The sequence below is a fragment of the Drosophila bipectinata genome, chromosome 3L, assembly GCF_030179905.1.
Source record: "Drosophila bipectinata strain 14024-0381.07 chromosome 3L, DbipHiC1v2, whole genome shotgun sequence".
Taxonomy (NCBI): domain Eukaryota; kingdom Metazoa; phylum Arthropoda; class Insecta; order Diptera; family Drosophilidae; genus Drosophila; species Drosophila bipectinata.
The window spans coordinates 482,056-495,124 of NC_091738.1; the positions used below are offsets into that span (position 1 = coordinate 482,056).

General features: G+C 42.5%; 1 protein-coding gene and 3 non-coding genes across 5 annotated transcripts; all 4 read left to right on the forward strand.

The window, feature by feature from the left end:
* The first annotated feature begins 3,655 nt into the window (after positions 1-3,655).
* Positions 3,656-3,727, forward strand: TRNAE-CUC (transfer RNA glutamic acid (anticodon CUC)). The gene has a single exon. It is a non-coding gene; the product is annotated as a tRNA-Glu (tRNA).
* A 988-nt stretch (positions 3,728-4,715) lies between these two features.
* Positions 4,716-7,780, forward strand: LOC108126139 (E3 ubiquitin-protein ligase DCST1). Of its 2 annotated transcripts, XM_070279889.1 has the most exons (10): positions 4,716-5,194; positions 5,248-5,552; positions 5,609-5,857; positions 5,913-6,286; positions 6,335-6,503; positions 6,566-6,871; positions 6,923-7,034; positions 7,102-7,170; positions 7,230-7,358; positions 7,414-7,780. In XM_070279889.1, exons 1-10 carry the CDS (start codon positions 4,770-4,772, stop codon positions 7,496-7,498), a joined length of 2,223 nt encoding a protein of 740 aa, XP_070135990.1. In that variant the 5' UTR covers positions 4,716-4,769; the 3' UTR covers positions 7,499-7,780. The 2 variants fall into 2 exon arrangements, with proteins under 2 accessions (XP_070135990.1, XP_043069950.2); XM_043214015.2 differs by lacking the exons at positions 4,716-5,194; positions 5,248-5,552; positions 5,609-5,857; positions 5,913-6,286; positions 6,335-6,503 and having other exon boundaries at positions 6,586-6,871; positions 7,414-7,779.
* Positions 7,579-7,650, forward strand: TRNAE-CUC (transfer RNA glutamic acid (anticodon CUC)). The gene has a single exon. It is a non-coding gene; the product is annotated as a tRNA-Glu (tRNA).
* Positions 7,781-7,921: 141 nt separating the features above from the next.
* TRNAE-CUC (transfer RNA glutamic acid (anticodon CUC)) lies at positions 7,922-7,993 on the forward strand. Its single transcript has one exon. It is a non-coding gene; the product is annotated as a tRNA-Glu (tRNA).
* Positions 7,994-13,069: the final 5,076 nt, after the last annotated feature.

Sequence of the window (13,069 nt, forward strand, 5' to 3'; positions counted from 1 at the left end):
TCAAGTGGTCCCCTATTTAGACCACGGAGCAAGAGTGGTAGTCAGTCAGTTAGTCAGTCAGTCAGTCAGTCAATCAATCAGTCAATCAGCGGCCCACACCTAGCTGGGAATCTCAGCCAGTTTGTCACTTGGCTGTCCCATTAGCTGCCACACTTTGGTGGGTCACCGGCCCATAACGGCGACTCTTCGAAAATTTAAAATTTAAAACACCGGGGAGAGGGATTTTTGGAGGGAGGCTCTGGGCGTGGGCGGGTGGCTAATCCGGCCTTTTAAAGCCTAAGCAGCTTCTTTTTGCGGGCCTGCAAATGTATGCAAATTGCTGATTGAATTCGAACTCGACATTCTCGCGTCGGCAAATATGGCAACATGCCTTGCCTACGAAATTAATTCGGTTGGTTTGCCGCCGCAGTCGAGTCGCCAAAGATAGCGACCGAGGAGACAGCGGAGACGCCATGAATCAAAAATTGTATAAATCGTATCAAGATCTTGGCGAGAGTCAAGGTCTTTTCATCGTGGCCACGGCCCACATCTTGTAGGTAGTCGGGTAGTCCGTTGCTGGCATAATTAACATGCGCCAGAGATGCCAACGACTTGTCAGCCAGGCAAAACGGGCAAAACACCAAGACCCGACCAACAAAATATACAAAAGCATTAAATACAGAGAATAAATCCAGAAAACAAAGGCAAAAAGCAGAATGTCCCCTCCTCCTCCATGGTGGAGGCTCAAAATAATCGCCTCCAATCAATACTTCATTTCCCGAGTTTCTAGTTTCAGTGCACTTTCCGGCGGTCTTCTCCCCGGAGGAGCACGAGTCGGGTGTTTTATGATTTCTGCAGTTTTATGTTGAGTTTATCCGCTTGCGGTGCTCGGTTGGGTCTTCCAACACAAACAAAATGCCAAGGAGCTCGGTTTCAGATATGAAAATGAAATCATAGAGTTTATTAAAAGGGGAAATCCAACATAAGCTGGCAGAATATGTTCTGAATCAGGTTCACTAAATATAACAAGCTTCACTTAATGAGTACCAAGAACTATTTAGCTATTTAACCATATCTTTGAAATGAAAGTCTTTCCCATGCTAACAAGAAGCGAGTGCCTTTCCAGATCCAGTCGCGAACAAAAATCGGCCCTTAAACTCTCTCTAATTGCTGACCTCCAGCTTTTGGCTGACGAACTTTCCTCACTGAGTCGCCATGGCAGTCGGTATCGTGTCCATTTCATTTGGCCGATTGCTGAAACCGCTCACTTTCGGTTAACAAATCTCCGCCAGAGCCAGAGCTGCCCTGACCCCAAAATGCAGGCCACACACACGCACAAAACGTTATTACTGCGGAATGAAATGGTCTGGATGGGAAAAAATAGAAAGAACTTTTGCGCTTTTCATTAATAAAGTGCCACTGTCTGTCCCGTCGGTCAGTCAGTCTCTCTGTTCCAGTAACACACATATATTACATAGTAAAAGGGCTATATAGTAGCTGGCCAGTGGGTAAGTAATAAAGTAAGTTGTAGTTGCACTGAAAAAATATGTTACTTTATAAGGAAATTTACAAGTGAACCTCTATCTGCTAGAGATTATATTCTACAAAAATATAGCTTCCCATTATTCCCCATTAGTTAAAATACTTCTAAATATATTTCTCAGTGCAGCGAGAGAGTTACGAGAACATTTACGCGGAGTAACCAGTTACGTTTTATGACTCCGGTCTGTCCATAGATGGCAGACAGTGCGGGCGGCTAATGAAAAGAAATGAAGTACCAGATCCGAGACTGACCAAAGACCAGTTGCAGTCGGCGAGGTTGGGAAAATTTGGGGAAGTCGTAGCGGAGGAAGTTCTCAAAACGTAAACGCAGAATGGTTGGGGCCAGACAACCCAGACCCAACCCGGCAACCTGGCAATGATTTTACCGCATTTTATGGGCTGAATTTTCGTGGAAAACGGTTGCAGTTCCTCCAAAGACCCGGAGTAATAATTCCTCGGTGGCTGTCAGTCGTGTCGCTTCATTGCGGAAACCATTCAAACGAAATTTCTCTCATCGCGCGACAAATTTCGGACACCCAAGTAGTGCCAGTGGAGTGGGTTCCAACTCCGGAGTTGGGGGAATAGAAATAGGAATAGGAAGCCGGCTCTAAACGGCGATTACCGGAGCGAGTTCAGGTGAGGTGAGAGCCACACTGATGACATCGTTAGGCGGAACAGAACCGAAATAACGTTATTTTACGGCCAGTACATGTGTGGAAGCTCCAAAATTTATGTGGCTAGCTGGCTGTATGCCGAAATGCCACACCACGAGAGATACAAATAAAGCAGCGACAGCCATCGGTATATTGCGACAGTTTATTAATTATGATGAAGCTGGATGGAAAATCCTCCGCTCTAATCCTCGGAAAACGAATGATGGCGCCACCGGGACTAAGCCTTGTAAATCCCTTTGAGGTATTCAGGAAATGTTTGTCCAGCATAGAGAACGTGTCAGAAAAGTAAATTGATTTATTGAGCGTTTTTTGGTACACTATAAGAAAAAAGACCCACTAACTTTGAGCAATACTGGCTCAATGTTTATCAATTGGATTATCCTTCAAGATCTTATTGGTTGAATTAAGAAAAAGATTTTCTGCCTCATAATCTAAAGAAAATTATTGTTGTTTCTGAGTGCATATTTCAGTGCTGTTTATGGATCTTTAAGAGATGTACGAGATCCATTTCCGCCGTGGGGAAACTTCAAAAGCTCCACCGCCCCTCAGCACACCACACACTGATAAGCAGCGACAATTGCTATGACGGGGGGCAGTAGACTAAGATCATCCCACGAGGCCAGATATAAATAGCCGAGCAACACCGCGGCACGGCCAATAAACCTCAAATTATATGTGTTATATGTGTCTACCGCGCCAGAGGAGAATAAAATAGAATAGGATAGCAGCGACACATTAAAACAAATTGAAATTACCAAATGCATCTATGAAATTTATCGCATGACATCCAGACATCCAGACAGACCCCCTTACAAAGATACAATGAAATCACAGAGGCCAGAGCCATGGAGGAGACGGCGGGGAATTAATTTATGAACATCAATCTCAATACCGCAACGTAGCCCTCGCCCTCGCCCTCGGAGCCCTGTCCGTCCACTCTTCAGATATTTGTGTGTTTTTGCTCTTTCGGGTTGGAAATTTATTTTTAATATTTTTCGTAGAGATTTTTCGTCTGCATTCGCCGACACCGACACCGACGCCGCCGCCACCGCCACCGCCTGTTGCCATTGTGGGCGGCCAAGCCCGATTCGAAAACACAATAAATTAAGAATATTTATTTGTTTGCGGTAATTGTGCGAATAATTGATGATTATGTGCTTCATTCCCAGCCAGTGGAGTCCGTTGAGTTGTCGTGGGCATTCAAAAATGCAACTGCCAGCCCAAGTGTTGAATGGTTTTTAATTAATTCCGAAAAAGGTTATATGAAGTTGACCCCTCATTACAGTAAATCTGAACAGCAGCATATGGATCCCTCGGGATGGGGGGATTAAAGTTTAAAATTGAATGTTGACAGCCCCATTCGTTAGGTTGATGGACGTCAGTTACCACGTCCCATATAAAGGATCGTCATCTGGCTTTGAAGAAACTGTAACGGGAACCGGGCCGACGCCATTTTCAAGTCCCATATTGTCTAGTGGTTAGGATATCCGGCTCTCACCCGGAAGGCCCGGGTTCGATTCCCGGTATGGGAAACTTTTTTGGAAGAATTTGTTTCCATTTTAAAAATCATTTGAAGTTTCTAAAATAACTTCCATAATTTGTGCCCTAATTTGTTTGTATTCTTATTAAAATGGAAATATTACTGAGACCAATATAAATATTTAAAAATAAATTATATAAAAATGGAAAGAAACTTAACCGTTTGCCAACACTACTTATCGATAAACATCAAGTCCCATATTGTCTAGTGGCACTAACCATAACCATACATCCCCTAAAAATCATTCCATCGTTAGAGTAGGCATGCACAAGCCTCTTGCAGAACAACAAAAACTTAAAAGCAATCGGCGCTTTAAGTGACTCCGACCGAAATATACTCTGACACTTTCTCAGTATATTGATTTTTAATGATTCGTAAAAATATATATACAGAAAACATTTTACTACTAACACTTAATCTTATTCCTAAATAAATTAAAAATGTATGCTGAAATAATAAAAAAAAATAAAATAAAAAATAATATAATTTCTTTCGTCATTTCATCAAATAACGAATACCCGAATTTTGTTAGGGTAGCAAGCCTTAAAAGTAAGAAAAATCAAAATTTTGTGCGCTGGCTTCGAAACGAAATCGCACGCACACATACACCCATGTATGTGAATGTGTGACACGCATACATACAAAGATCAACCGAAGCGCAGGCCAACCTTCTTCATCGCGCTCCGTTTAGAGACTGAGAAACAGAAAACATTTATTGCGAGAATGAGCGTAAGATGAACGAACGATGAGCGTAAGAGAGCGTAAGAAATCCGCTCTGGGGCCTGCTGGGGCCTGTCGCAAGAAATTTTCGCGTCCATTTTCGTTGTATGAAATGGGTTGTCTATATGCTGTATGGTTAGTGCTAGTGGTTAGGATATCCGGCTCTCACCCGGAAGGCCCGGGTTCGATTCCCGGTATGGGAAACTTTTTTTTTCCAAATTTACATTCCTAAATAAACATAAATTTATCATAAGATTTCCTGGACTTTTAAGTCTGTTCTAGAGAAACAAATATAAAGCTTATTTATTGAAAAAATGGAGGATTATTGTTACGAGGTTGTTAATTCGGATGATGGAAATGAAAGCCAGGACCTCGATACCGACAGATGTGTCAGAAGCTTCGATGTAACTAAAGAGGGGAATGAGAGGTACTCCAGGAACCTGCGGGATTGCAGTCCTGAAGGAGAGCCACCCATTTACCCAATAGAATCAAAAGATGAAACAAGAAAGAAAGAGGTTCCTGAATGTCCTCCCAAAGATAGCGAAATAAAAGCGCCATGGGACTGTCGTGACAATGTTATGTTCTACGTGATCGCAGGATATATTGTCGGTGTTTTGATAGTTCAGATTTGGTATTACCGAAATCCACAGAAGGCCTGCAGAGATCTGAACGCGAAATGGTTATTTTTGGTAGTCATCGGTCTGGGCCTTCTCTTAATGGTACTCACACGACCAGGAAGGTGGGTAGTTTCGGAAATCTTTTGCATGTTTATTAAAATGATCTCTCTCCAAGATGCATTTTGGCGTTATGCCTTCCGACCCTAGTCCATTACCGTGTTCTGGTAATATCCTGTGCCCTTCTTGTGGCATTGTCGGGACCGGTGACAAATTTTATTTTTAACATTGCCATTTTGGGGCATAGTCTCACCTGCGAAGGGAAACTGCTCTTCGTTGCGTTGGAAAAGATGCACCGTGTTATGGCGGAGCCATCTTATCCAGTGCAGGAGTCGTTTCAAGGGACTCTGTCAGCCATTAGCCAAATTATAAACAAGTTGGACAAGATTTTGGTGCGCATGGAGTTACCAATAGCTGATATTCGTAAGGCACTACTTATCTTACTAATGATGATTTTGAATGAAGATGACTCTTCGCAGAAGCCACCTATAGGACTGGCATAGAGTGGCTAGACCTGCAGCATGATTTCTTTAATTACAAGATGGGGTCACCTTTTAATAGATGTTTGGCAGCTGGATTCTTGGTTGAAAAGCAGTTAAATAGTCAATCCGAGGAATCCAATAAGGAAGATCATTTTTCTTGGTTTTGTAAAGACCTCGAAAGTCTTACAAGCTTTTTTGACAAAAATCTGTTACTTCAAGAAGAACTTATGGAAGACATATTTCGTCGTATGTTAAAATTTTCCGAAATATATTTTAATGGAAATTATTAACATTTTTACAGGCTTGCATATAATCTTTGTAAAACTAAGGTTTATTTTTATGGCTACCATAACTTTTGAACACAACACTGATTGGTCAACTGTCGGTTCTATATGTGACAAGGATCTCGGACTTCATCAAGAAATCTATAAATATATGGACTGGCAAAGACGCAAGCTGTTCTTGGTGTATTCTATTATATACGTTATTATATTTATATTAATTTTTAATCTTATATTGAAAGCTACGAGCTTTCGCTTTCGTTACCTTGCGAGTAAGGACTATAACAATGTTTACATAACCCGGGACTTCAAGATCTACGAAGAGCAGCAGTTTGAGAGCTTGGAAGTCAAAGCGTTGCCTTTGAGAAGTTTTGAAGAAAATAAATACGTCGAGGTAAGTCTTTAAACTAATTAACTTTAAAATAATCCTATCTTTTCTCAGATAAACTCGATGAGACTCCTTCCAGAAGAATTCGACTCACTAAAGCATTCTCGAGTTTTCTTGGTTATTATGGGAATTCAACTCTTTAGTATTTGTTTCTTGGATTATAGTCTTTATGTCTTAATTAAGATGATGTCTCATTACAGTAAGGTGTCAAAAATAGTACCAGGTAGATTGTAATGTACAAGCTAAAACAAATAACATATTATTTATATATAAATATATCCTAAGCTTCTTCAGATTACCACCGTCTGGCAATAAAAGGAAAAGGAACAATCGTGCATCTTCTGCGCAGCATTGTAAACGCTTTCGAGCCAAGATATTTTGATGTCGATGAGCACAAATGTCTAATAATCCCCAGAAAGCCAAAGTATCTCTTTTACTGCTTTATATTTATTCTATACATTTTGGCGTGGGTTTTGGTCTTTTTGGAACCTTACGAACTCCGTAAAAGGCATCGGATTATGGCCTATTTTTATCCAGAGCAAGCCCAGAGGAGAGCTATCGCCCTATATAACACTATACTAAGGGAAAGGGGTGAGATTTTAAAGACTTTAGAAATAGACGGAACTAACAATGCTTAAATAGATGATCTAATTAGGTCAAGTCGCCAAAGAGCTCGCTGTTTAAATTCTTATTCCGACAAGAGCCCAAGCTTTGTTCTACTGTGTGCCTCGTGGATGAGTTCTTTAAACACTTGGTAAGTTTTTGTTTCAAAATTAGTGAATTTTCTTGGTTGTTTTTTTAAACCTAATCAACCCCTGCAGGTGCAGTAATGGTTGTCGAGGATATTTTATAGGAAAAACATGCACTATTTGCCACAGGCCCCTCCAAAGGTTTGTACTTTTGTGGCATTAACTGAATAGGGTACTCATTCTTTGCATTTCCTTTCCAGATTCAATTACGTTAGCTGTTCTCTGCCCAAGTGCAAGGGAATCTACTGTCAAGCGTGTTTTTTGGAGTCCAGTGATTTATGCATACTTTGTAGTTCCGAATCAAATGAGAGTGAGGTCTCGGAAATCGGGTGAGTTATATTTCAAATAGTTGCCAATAAAATGTTTACTTTTTCGTTCTTTTAGATTCTCCGAGTCCGAAGATCTTGAACCTGATTATTGTAAGGCTGATGATAACGCCGATAGAGACGATCGAGATAAGAAGGCCTAGAAGTCCGAGTTATGTCTGCTATTTTTAGAACCGGTCGGTGAGCAAGCAGAACAAGTTCACTGGGCAGCTACCTTATCAAGTCCCATATTGTCTAGTGGTTAGGATATCCGGCTCTCACCCGGAAGGCCCGGGTTCAATTCCCGGTATGGGAAACTTCTGTGGATGATTTTTATATTTTGTTTTTCTTATGTATTTATTTTTAAATTATTTACTTTAAACGATGTGACTATTTAAACAGCCTAAGATTTTAAGCCCTTTGCCTAAAAATATGGTTGAAAAACTGCCTCCAACACAGTTATATTAAAATAAATTCTCCAAAAACATAAGTAACACATAAACATAAAAAAATATAAGTAAATCTATATTTAAATTAGAAAAGTATACTTAATTTTCGTACTGATACTAGCTGCAGGGGATTTCAAGTCCCATATTGTCTAGTGGTTAGGATATCCGGCTCTCACCCGGAAGGCCCGGGTTCAATTCCCGGTATGGGAAACAATAAGAAATGGGTTTCATTCTTTTTTATTTATTTTTAATCTTTAAACAATCCAAGGCCTATAAACTTTATAAATTAGACTGCCATTTTCTGTTTTCCTTCTACTATTAATCGAATTCCAATGAGTTTTGCCAACTTTTTTCTCCCATGGGTTGACCCAAAGTTTTCTTTTAATTTCCCGAGTTATAAACTGTGTTTTCTTATTATTCTTTCTACTTAGTTTAGTCCAGTTCACATTCATCCCTAAGTTTAGTTTTCCTGTTCCTGCCTGAGTAATTTTCTATCCTATTACCTAATTTCATCTCCCTCAATGGGCAGCCCTACTTCTTAAATCCAAATAACTTTCAGCATAATTTTCTAATTCAATCGGTGGTCCTTTTTTTTGGCAAAACAAACCCAAACTTGGGTGTATCTGGGGGAGAGGTCGGATGGGGCGGGATGGCGGGAGCACTGCCTGCGGGTCAGAGTTACGAGACAGTTTTTAAAACGTTTCCAGTTGAAGCGAAACGGACAGATTTTACGAGCCGCCTGCCAACTGAAAGTAAACTACAAATGTTTACACAACTCGAGGGCTGCTACACCTACACCTAAGGATCGGATAGATGACTGGGGAGGACCGAGGGCGGACGTCGAGGGGCGGGGACAGGGTAAAGTTGTGGCAAAAATTGAAAAACTTTTGCCATCGTCTTGTTTTTTTATGATGATGACGACGGCGGCGACGACGACTGGTGCTGCCGATGAAAACGCCTATTTTTGGCCGGGCCAGAACCCGGCCACGCCCCTCGGCCGCCCCCTTTTCCGGAAGTAGGGCAAATAAATATAAAATTCGGCGAAAAGTTTTCCACACGTCTGCCTGTTCTCACAAGTTGCGAAAGCAAGTGAAATAGGTTCGGTGCGGCAACTGTCGAGCTACTTTAGTCCTCGGATACGGATGTATCTTATCCTTTTGAAACTGCAGCACAGTTCTCGGAGCATTAAGCCACTCTCTTTTTGTGCGTGATATGTGGGGATTGAAGGAGAAAAGGACCCCCGGGGGATTGGCCTACCCCCAAGTCTAATTGTCTGGAAAATTGCATGAGAATAATTCGCTAAATGCAAATGGGAGGCCTCTGTATCCCCGCATAAATATTAAAGCGATTGGGCGTTTCTGCTTCGATTGCTCAGTTGGAAATTCGGATTGCGAACCCTTTGCGGTTGTTGGGTTTTTGAGCTTAATCAGGCGCCTCTCATCGGACAGGTTCTCGCATTACACGCGGTTGCCCTCCGACCCGCTCCAGGATTTTTTCCCCCATCGTGCTGCTGCTTTTCCTGCGGTTTTGCAATTTTGTTAAAGATACAAAGCGCCGATACGGAACAATGAGATGTGCCTGTGTCGGAGCCAGGGCCAGGTAAGGTGAGAACAAAGTGTTCCAGACCGCGAAAACAGAGGGAAAGCCGGAATGTGTGCGAGCTGGATTTGCATAGAAGCCCAGAAATTGTTGGGTGGTCTCCATGCGGATGAAAAGCAGGGAAAACTACATTTTTCTCAACTTTTTAGGATAGTTTTTGGTGAATCCTTTCACGATTTTTGCCCTTAGTTGAATGGATAGTGCATACAATTAGACAAGATTGGAAAAAGGAAACATTGTTTTGGGAATCTCAACTTTAATGTGGAGTATGTTTTCACTGCATCACAGTTTCCATCAGCTTCAACCATGTATCCTTTTCAAAACAACCAAAAACAGATTCCGCAAGGAAAACCGCAGGGCAACAAGCCCTGAAAAGCGCTGTGTGCAAATGCCAAAAAGACCCTAGGAAGGAGGGCCTAATTGCTGGTCCGCGGACATGGGACCACGCCCACCCAATGAGCAAACACTTTTCAAACAGTAGGTGCGCCCTCCGTAACGTCGCTGGATGATAGTATTCCTACTAATTACAGCTTTAAAGTCGACACCCCCTGCCACGCTGACCTGGCTCCAAATTAATGTGGTCGGCAGAGTCCTTGTCGGGCTTTTAAAGTTTCGGGTTGGGGGGGCTGGGGACACTGTTTGATAGCCGAATCGCGTGTCAAAGCCATTTCCGCCCACCACCGGCGGCATTTCCAGCGTCTAATAGGTTCAAGTGTAATTTAATTGAGCGAATTGCATACACCGACCCTACACACAAATTAAATGGGACATTTTTATTTGCGGCTTTTCGCTCACTCTCGAATTAATATGGCGACACAGCGCCATAGCAAAATGGCTTCCAATTACCGTTAGAAAGGGGTGTGCTTGCCAGGAAATAACACGTTAGTGGTTGGTGAAATATATTGAAGATATATTAAATGGCAGAGGGAATAACATTCTCAAGTAAAGCCCTTTGGTTCTATTTATGTGGAATTTATTATAATAAACCCAGACCCCCGCCAAAATAAATATATTGAAATTCCCTTTGCATTTAATAAAATGTTATAACATTGAAAACAGGTAGGCTCTAAGAATCGAATCGCACTTACTCATCCTATCCGCAGGTCATAAACAACTTATTGTTCTGGCCCGGGATGCTGCCTGGGCGATAAGCAAGTGCAGTGGCGCTAACAGGATAATAAATCCAGCGATATAAATCTTAGCGGAGAAAGTGAGGCTGGGAGAAGGCTCCTGGGAGAGTCTCGGGGCTCCTTCTCCACTTTCTCCTGCGGCTATAAAACCCTCGCACACGTCGAAGATTTTGAATTACTTTCGTTTTTATCGCCTGTTTTCATAATTTACACGCGACCTGCCTAGGAAACGAGGAGGATGCCGATGACCGGCAGAGTGGAGTGGGACTGGAACAATGCTGACGACTCACTTCATCATAAATTCACCTGTCGTTGCCGGTTAATCGTGGACCCAAGAATAAACCCATACCGGACCTGCTTCCGTTGCCCAACATTGTCCTGCCTCGACGAGGTGGGAAAAAAATTAGAAGGGAAAGGAGGCGTCTTCGTCGTCCAGGGAATTTATGAATTTCGTTGGCGTGGCGAGTGCGCGAAAAATTCGTGGAATTTTCCGGAGGACGGAGGTACGGAGGTACGGTCAGGTCATGGACATGGTGTCGCGTCATCCGAATTGAAATTTCATTAGTTTAACGATGGCCCACAGACTTCGATGGGTTTACGACGCTTCCCGGGAAATCTACGGCGGAAACCCAAGAGATGTACGTAGGAAGCCAGCCAGCAGCGGCGCGAAGTCGCAGTCAGGGCTATGAATTATGGAAAGCGATTTACATTCGCTGGCTCATATTTTATTGCTGCTTGTTAATGTTTTCATTGGTTCTGCGTTCTTGTTTTTTGGCTTTTACCCGACGCTTTTCTTATTTGGCGAATGCATGAATTATGGATTTTCCCCTTATGGTGAAAGCGATGAAAAGAATGCACACTGGCAGTGAAAAAGAGAAATTTGTTTTCATTGTTGAGATATTCTTTGCAAATTTATTGAATAATTTAAGGATCTTGGTGGGGGAAGAAGTGCCTGTGCTCGTTATCCCTTTACATACAAAACGGTTTGTTGTCACTGCAGACAAAGAAAAACATTGGATTATTTGGCTTACTATACAGGATATACGGTTCTTGAGTTTATTTTGGTAATTAAAGTTTTCAAAGGCTGCAATGTTTCTTAACTGAAATCTCCTTAAAGTTTCGTGTGTATTTAAAATAGATGAAGCTCGACTGAAAGGACATACTCCTCCTGAGGGCGACACCATATTGAACTAGCACTGACCTCCTTTGGACAGCCATAAAAAAGCGGCGGCCCTCGGCCCTCGAACGCAATAAAAATGTATCAAGAGCGGCGAAAATGGCAAAGAGATAGAGGGAACTGGCAACTGACATTAGTGTGCTCCGAGTGGAGAATTGTTATATTCTTAACAATATTCCGGATATTTATGACCCGTCCTGGATCCCATCGCACTGGCCCGGTCAAATGGAGCGTGGCCCGTGCTCCAGTTGCCATTTTTGCTGGATACTGAGCACTGAGCACCGAACACCGAACACCAAACCCTGAACACTGAATGTTGAATGCTGAATATGCGTGAAAAATGTTGCGAAAAATTTTAATGCGCTGCGCTGCGGGCGTCAAATGGGAATGGATGGATGGGCGAAATGGCGGCGTGGGGGTCTGGGGAAAACGGGAAAAATGGAAAGATGACAAATGATTATGGAGCATAATAAATTTCAACGCTGATTGAGCGAAATGCGACTGCAGCTGCGTGGATTCGCATGCAAAAGTAGTACTACTATAATCTAGGGAATTTTTATCCACTTTGGCACTGGGAGGAATAAGTCATCCATTAATGAAGCTAATTTTCTGCTCAAATCCGGCGCTGGCTATTCCAAATCTCCATCTTCAAATCCCATTTCCAAAGTAGTGCACGGAAAAGCAAACAGATGGAGTCCGGAAAGCCAAGGAAGTTGATCCGGGCTGCTTTTGGCTGACACGAGTGTCATCCACTTTCCTATCATATCTCAATCCCCGGACTCGTACCTCCTTGAAATCCTCCCCTCTCCCCACCACGCCCTCGACAAATAACTGAGAAATTGCAGTCGCAGCAAGTTTATTGTCTCCGGAGCAGGGATTCCTCGGACACACACATGAATCCGAGTCGTAGGAGGAGCACTCTCGAGCTTCCTGCTCAAGGAGTTTGAATTTATTCTCCACGAGTGCTTGCCGGCGATTGCAAGTGAAAAGTCCGAGTGCAGGTCGAGGCTTCTCTCCTTTTATTTCGCCTTGATTGGGCACAGTCAGGGACAAAAGTTTGTCATCGGTATTGGCTTTGGCCCATTTCCCCTGGAGGAGTTCCTTTGTCTATTTGCTTGTCAGGATAAAAGCAGTGGCAAGAGCAATAAGCTCAGCTGGACATTCGGATTATGCTGGGTTATTGAAAAGTACTGGAAGCGAGCGCTGGAAAATAAGGACTTTTTCATGCTACCCCATCAAAATGGAGAAAGTTTTCTTTTAAAAACATTTTGAAACAGTATTTTACTGGTAGGAATTAAGCTAGGAAACATTTAAGGTATTTTGCTCAAGAATCGGATGATTTTTGCCAAAGATAAAGCCTTCCCTGTGGGCCAATAGTGG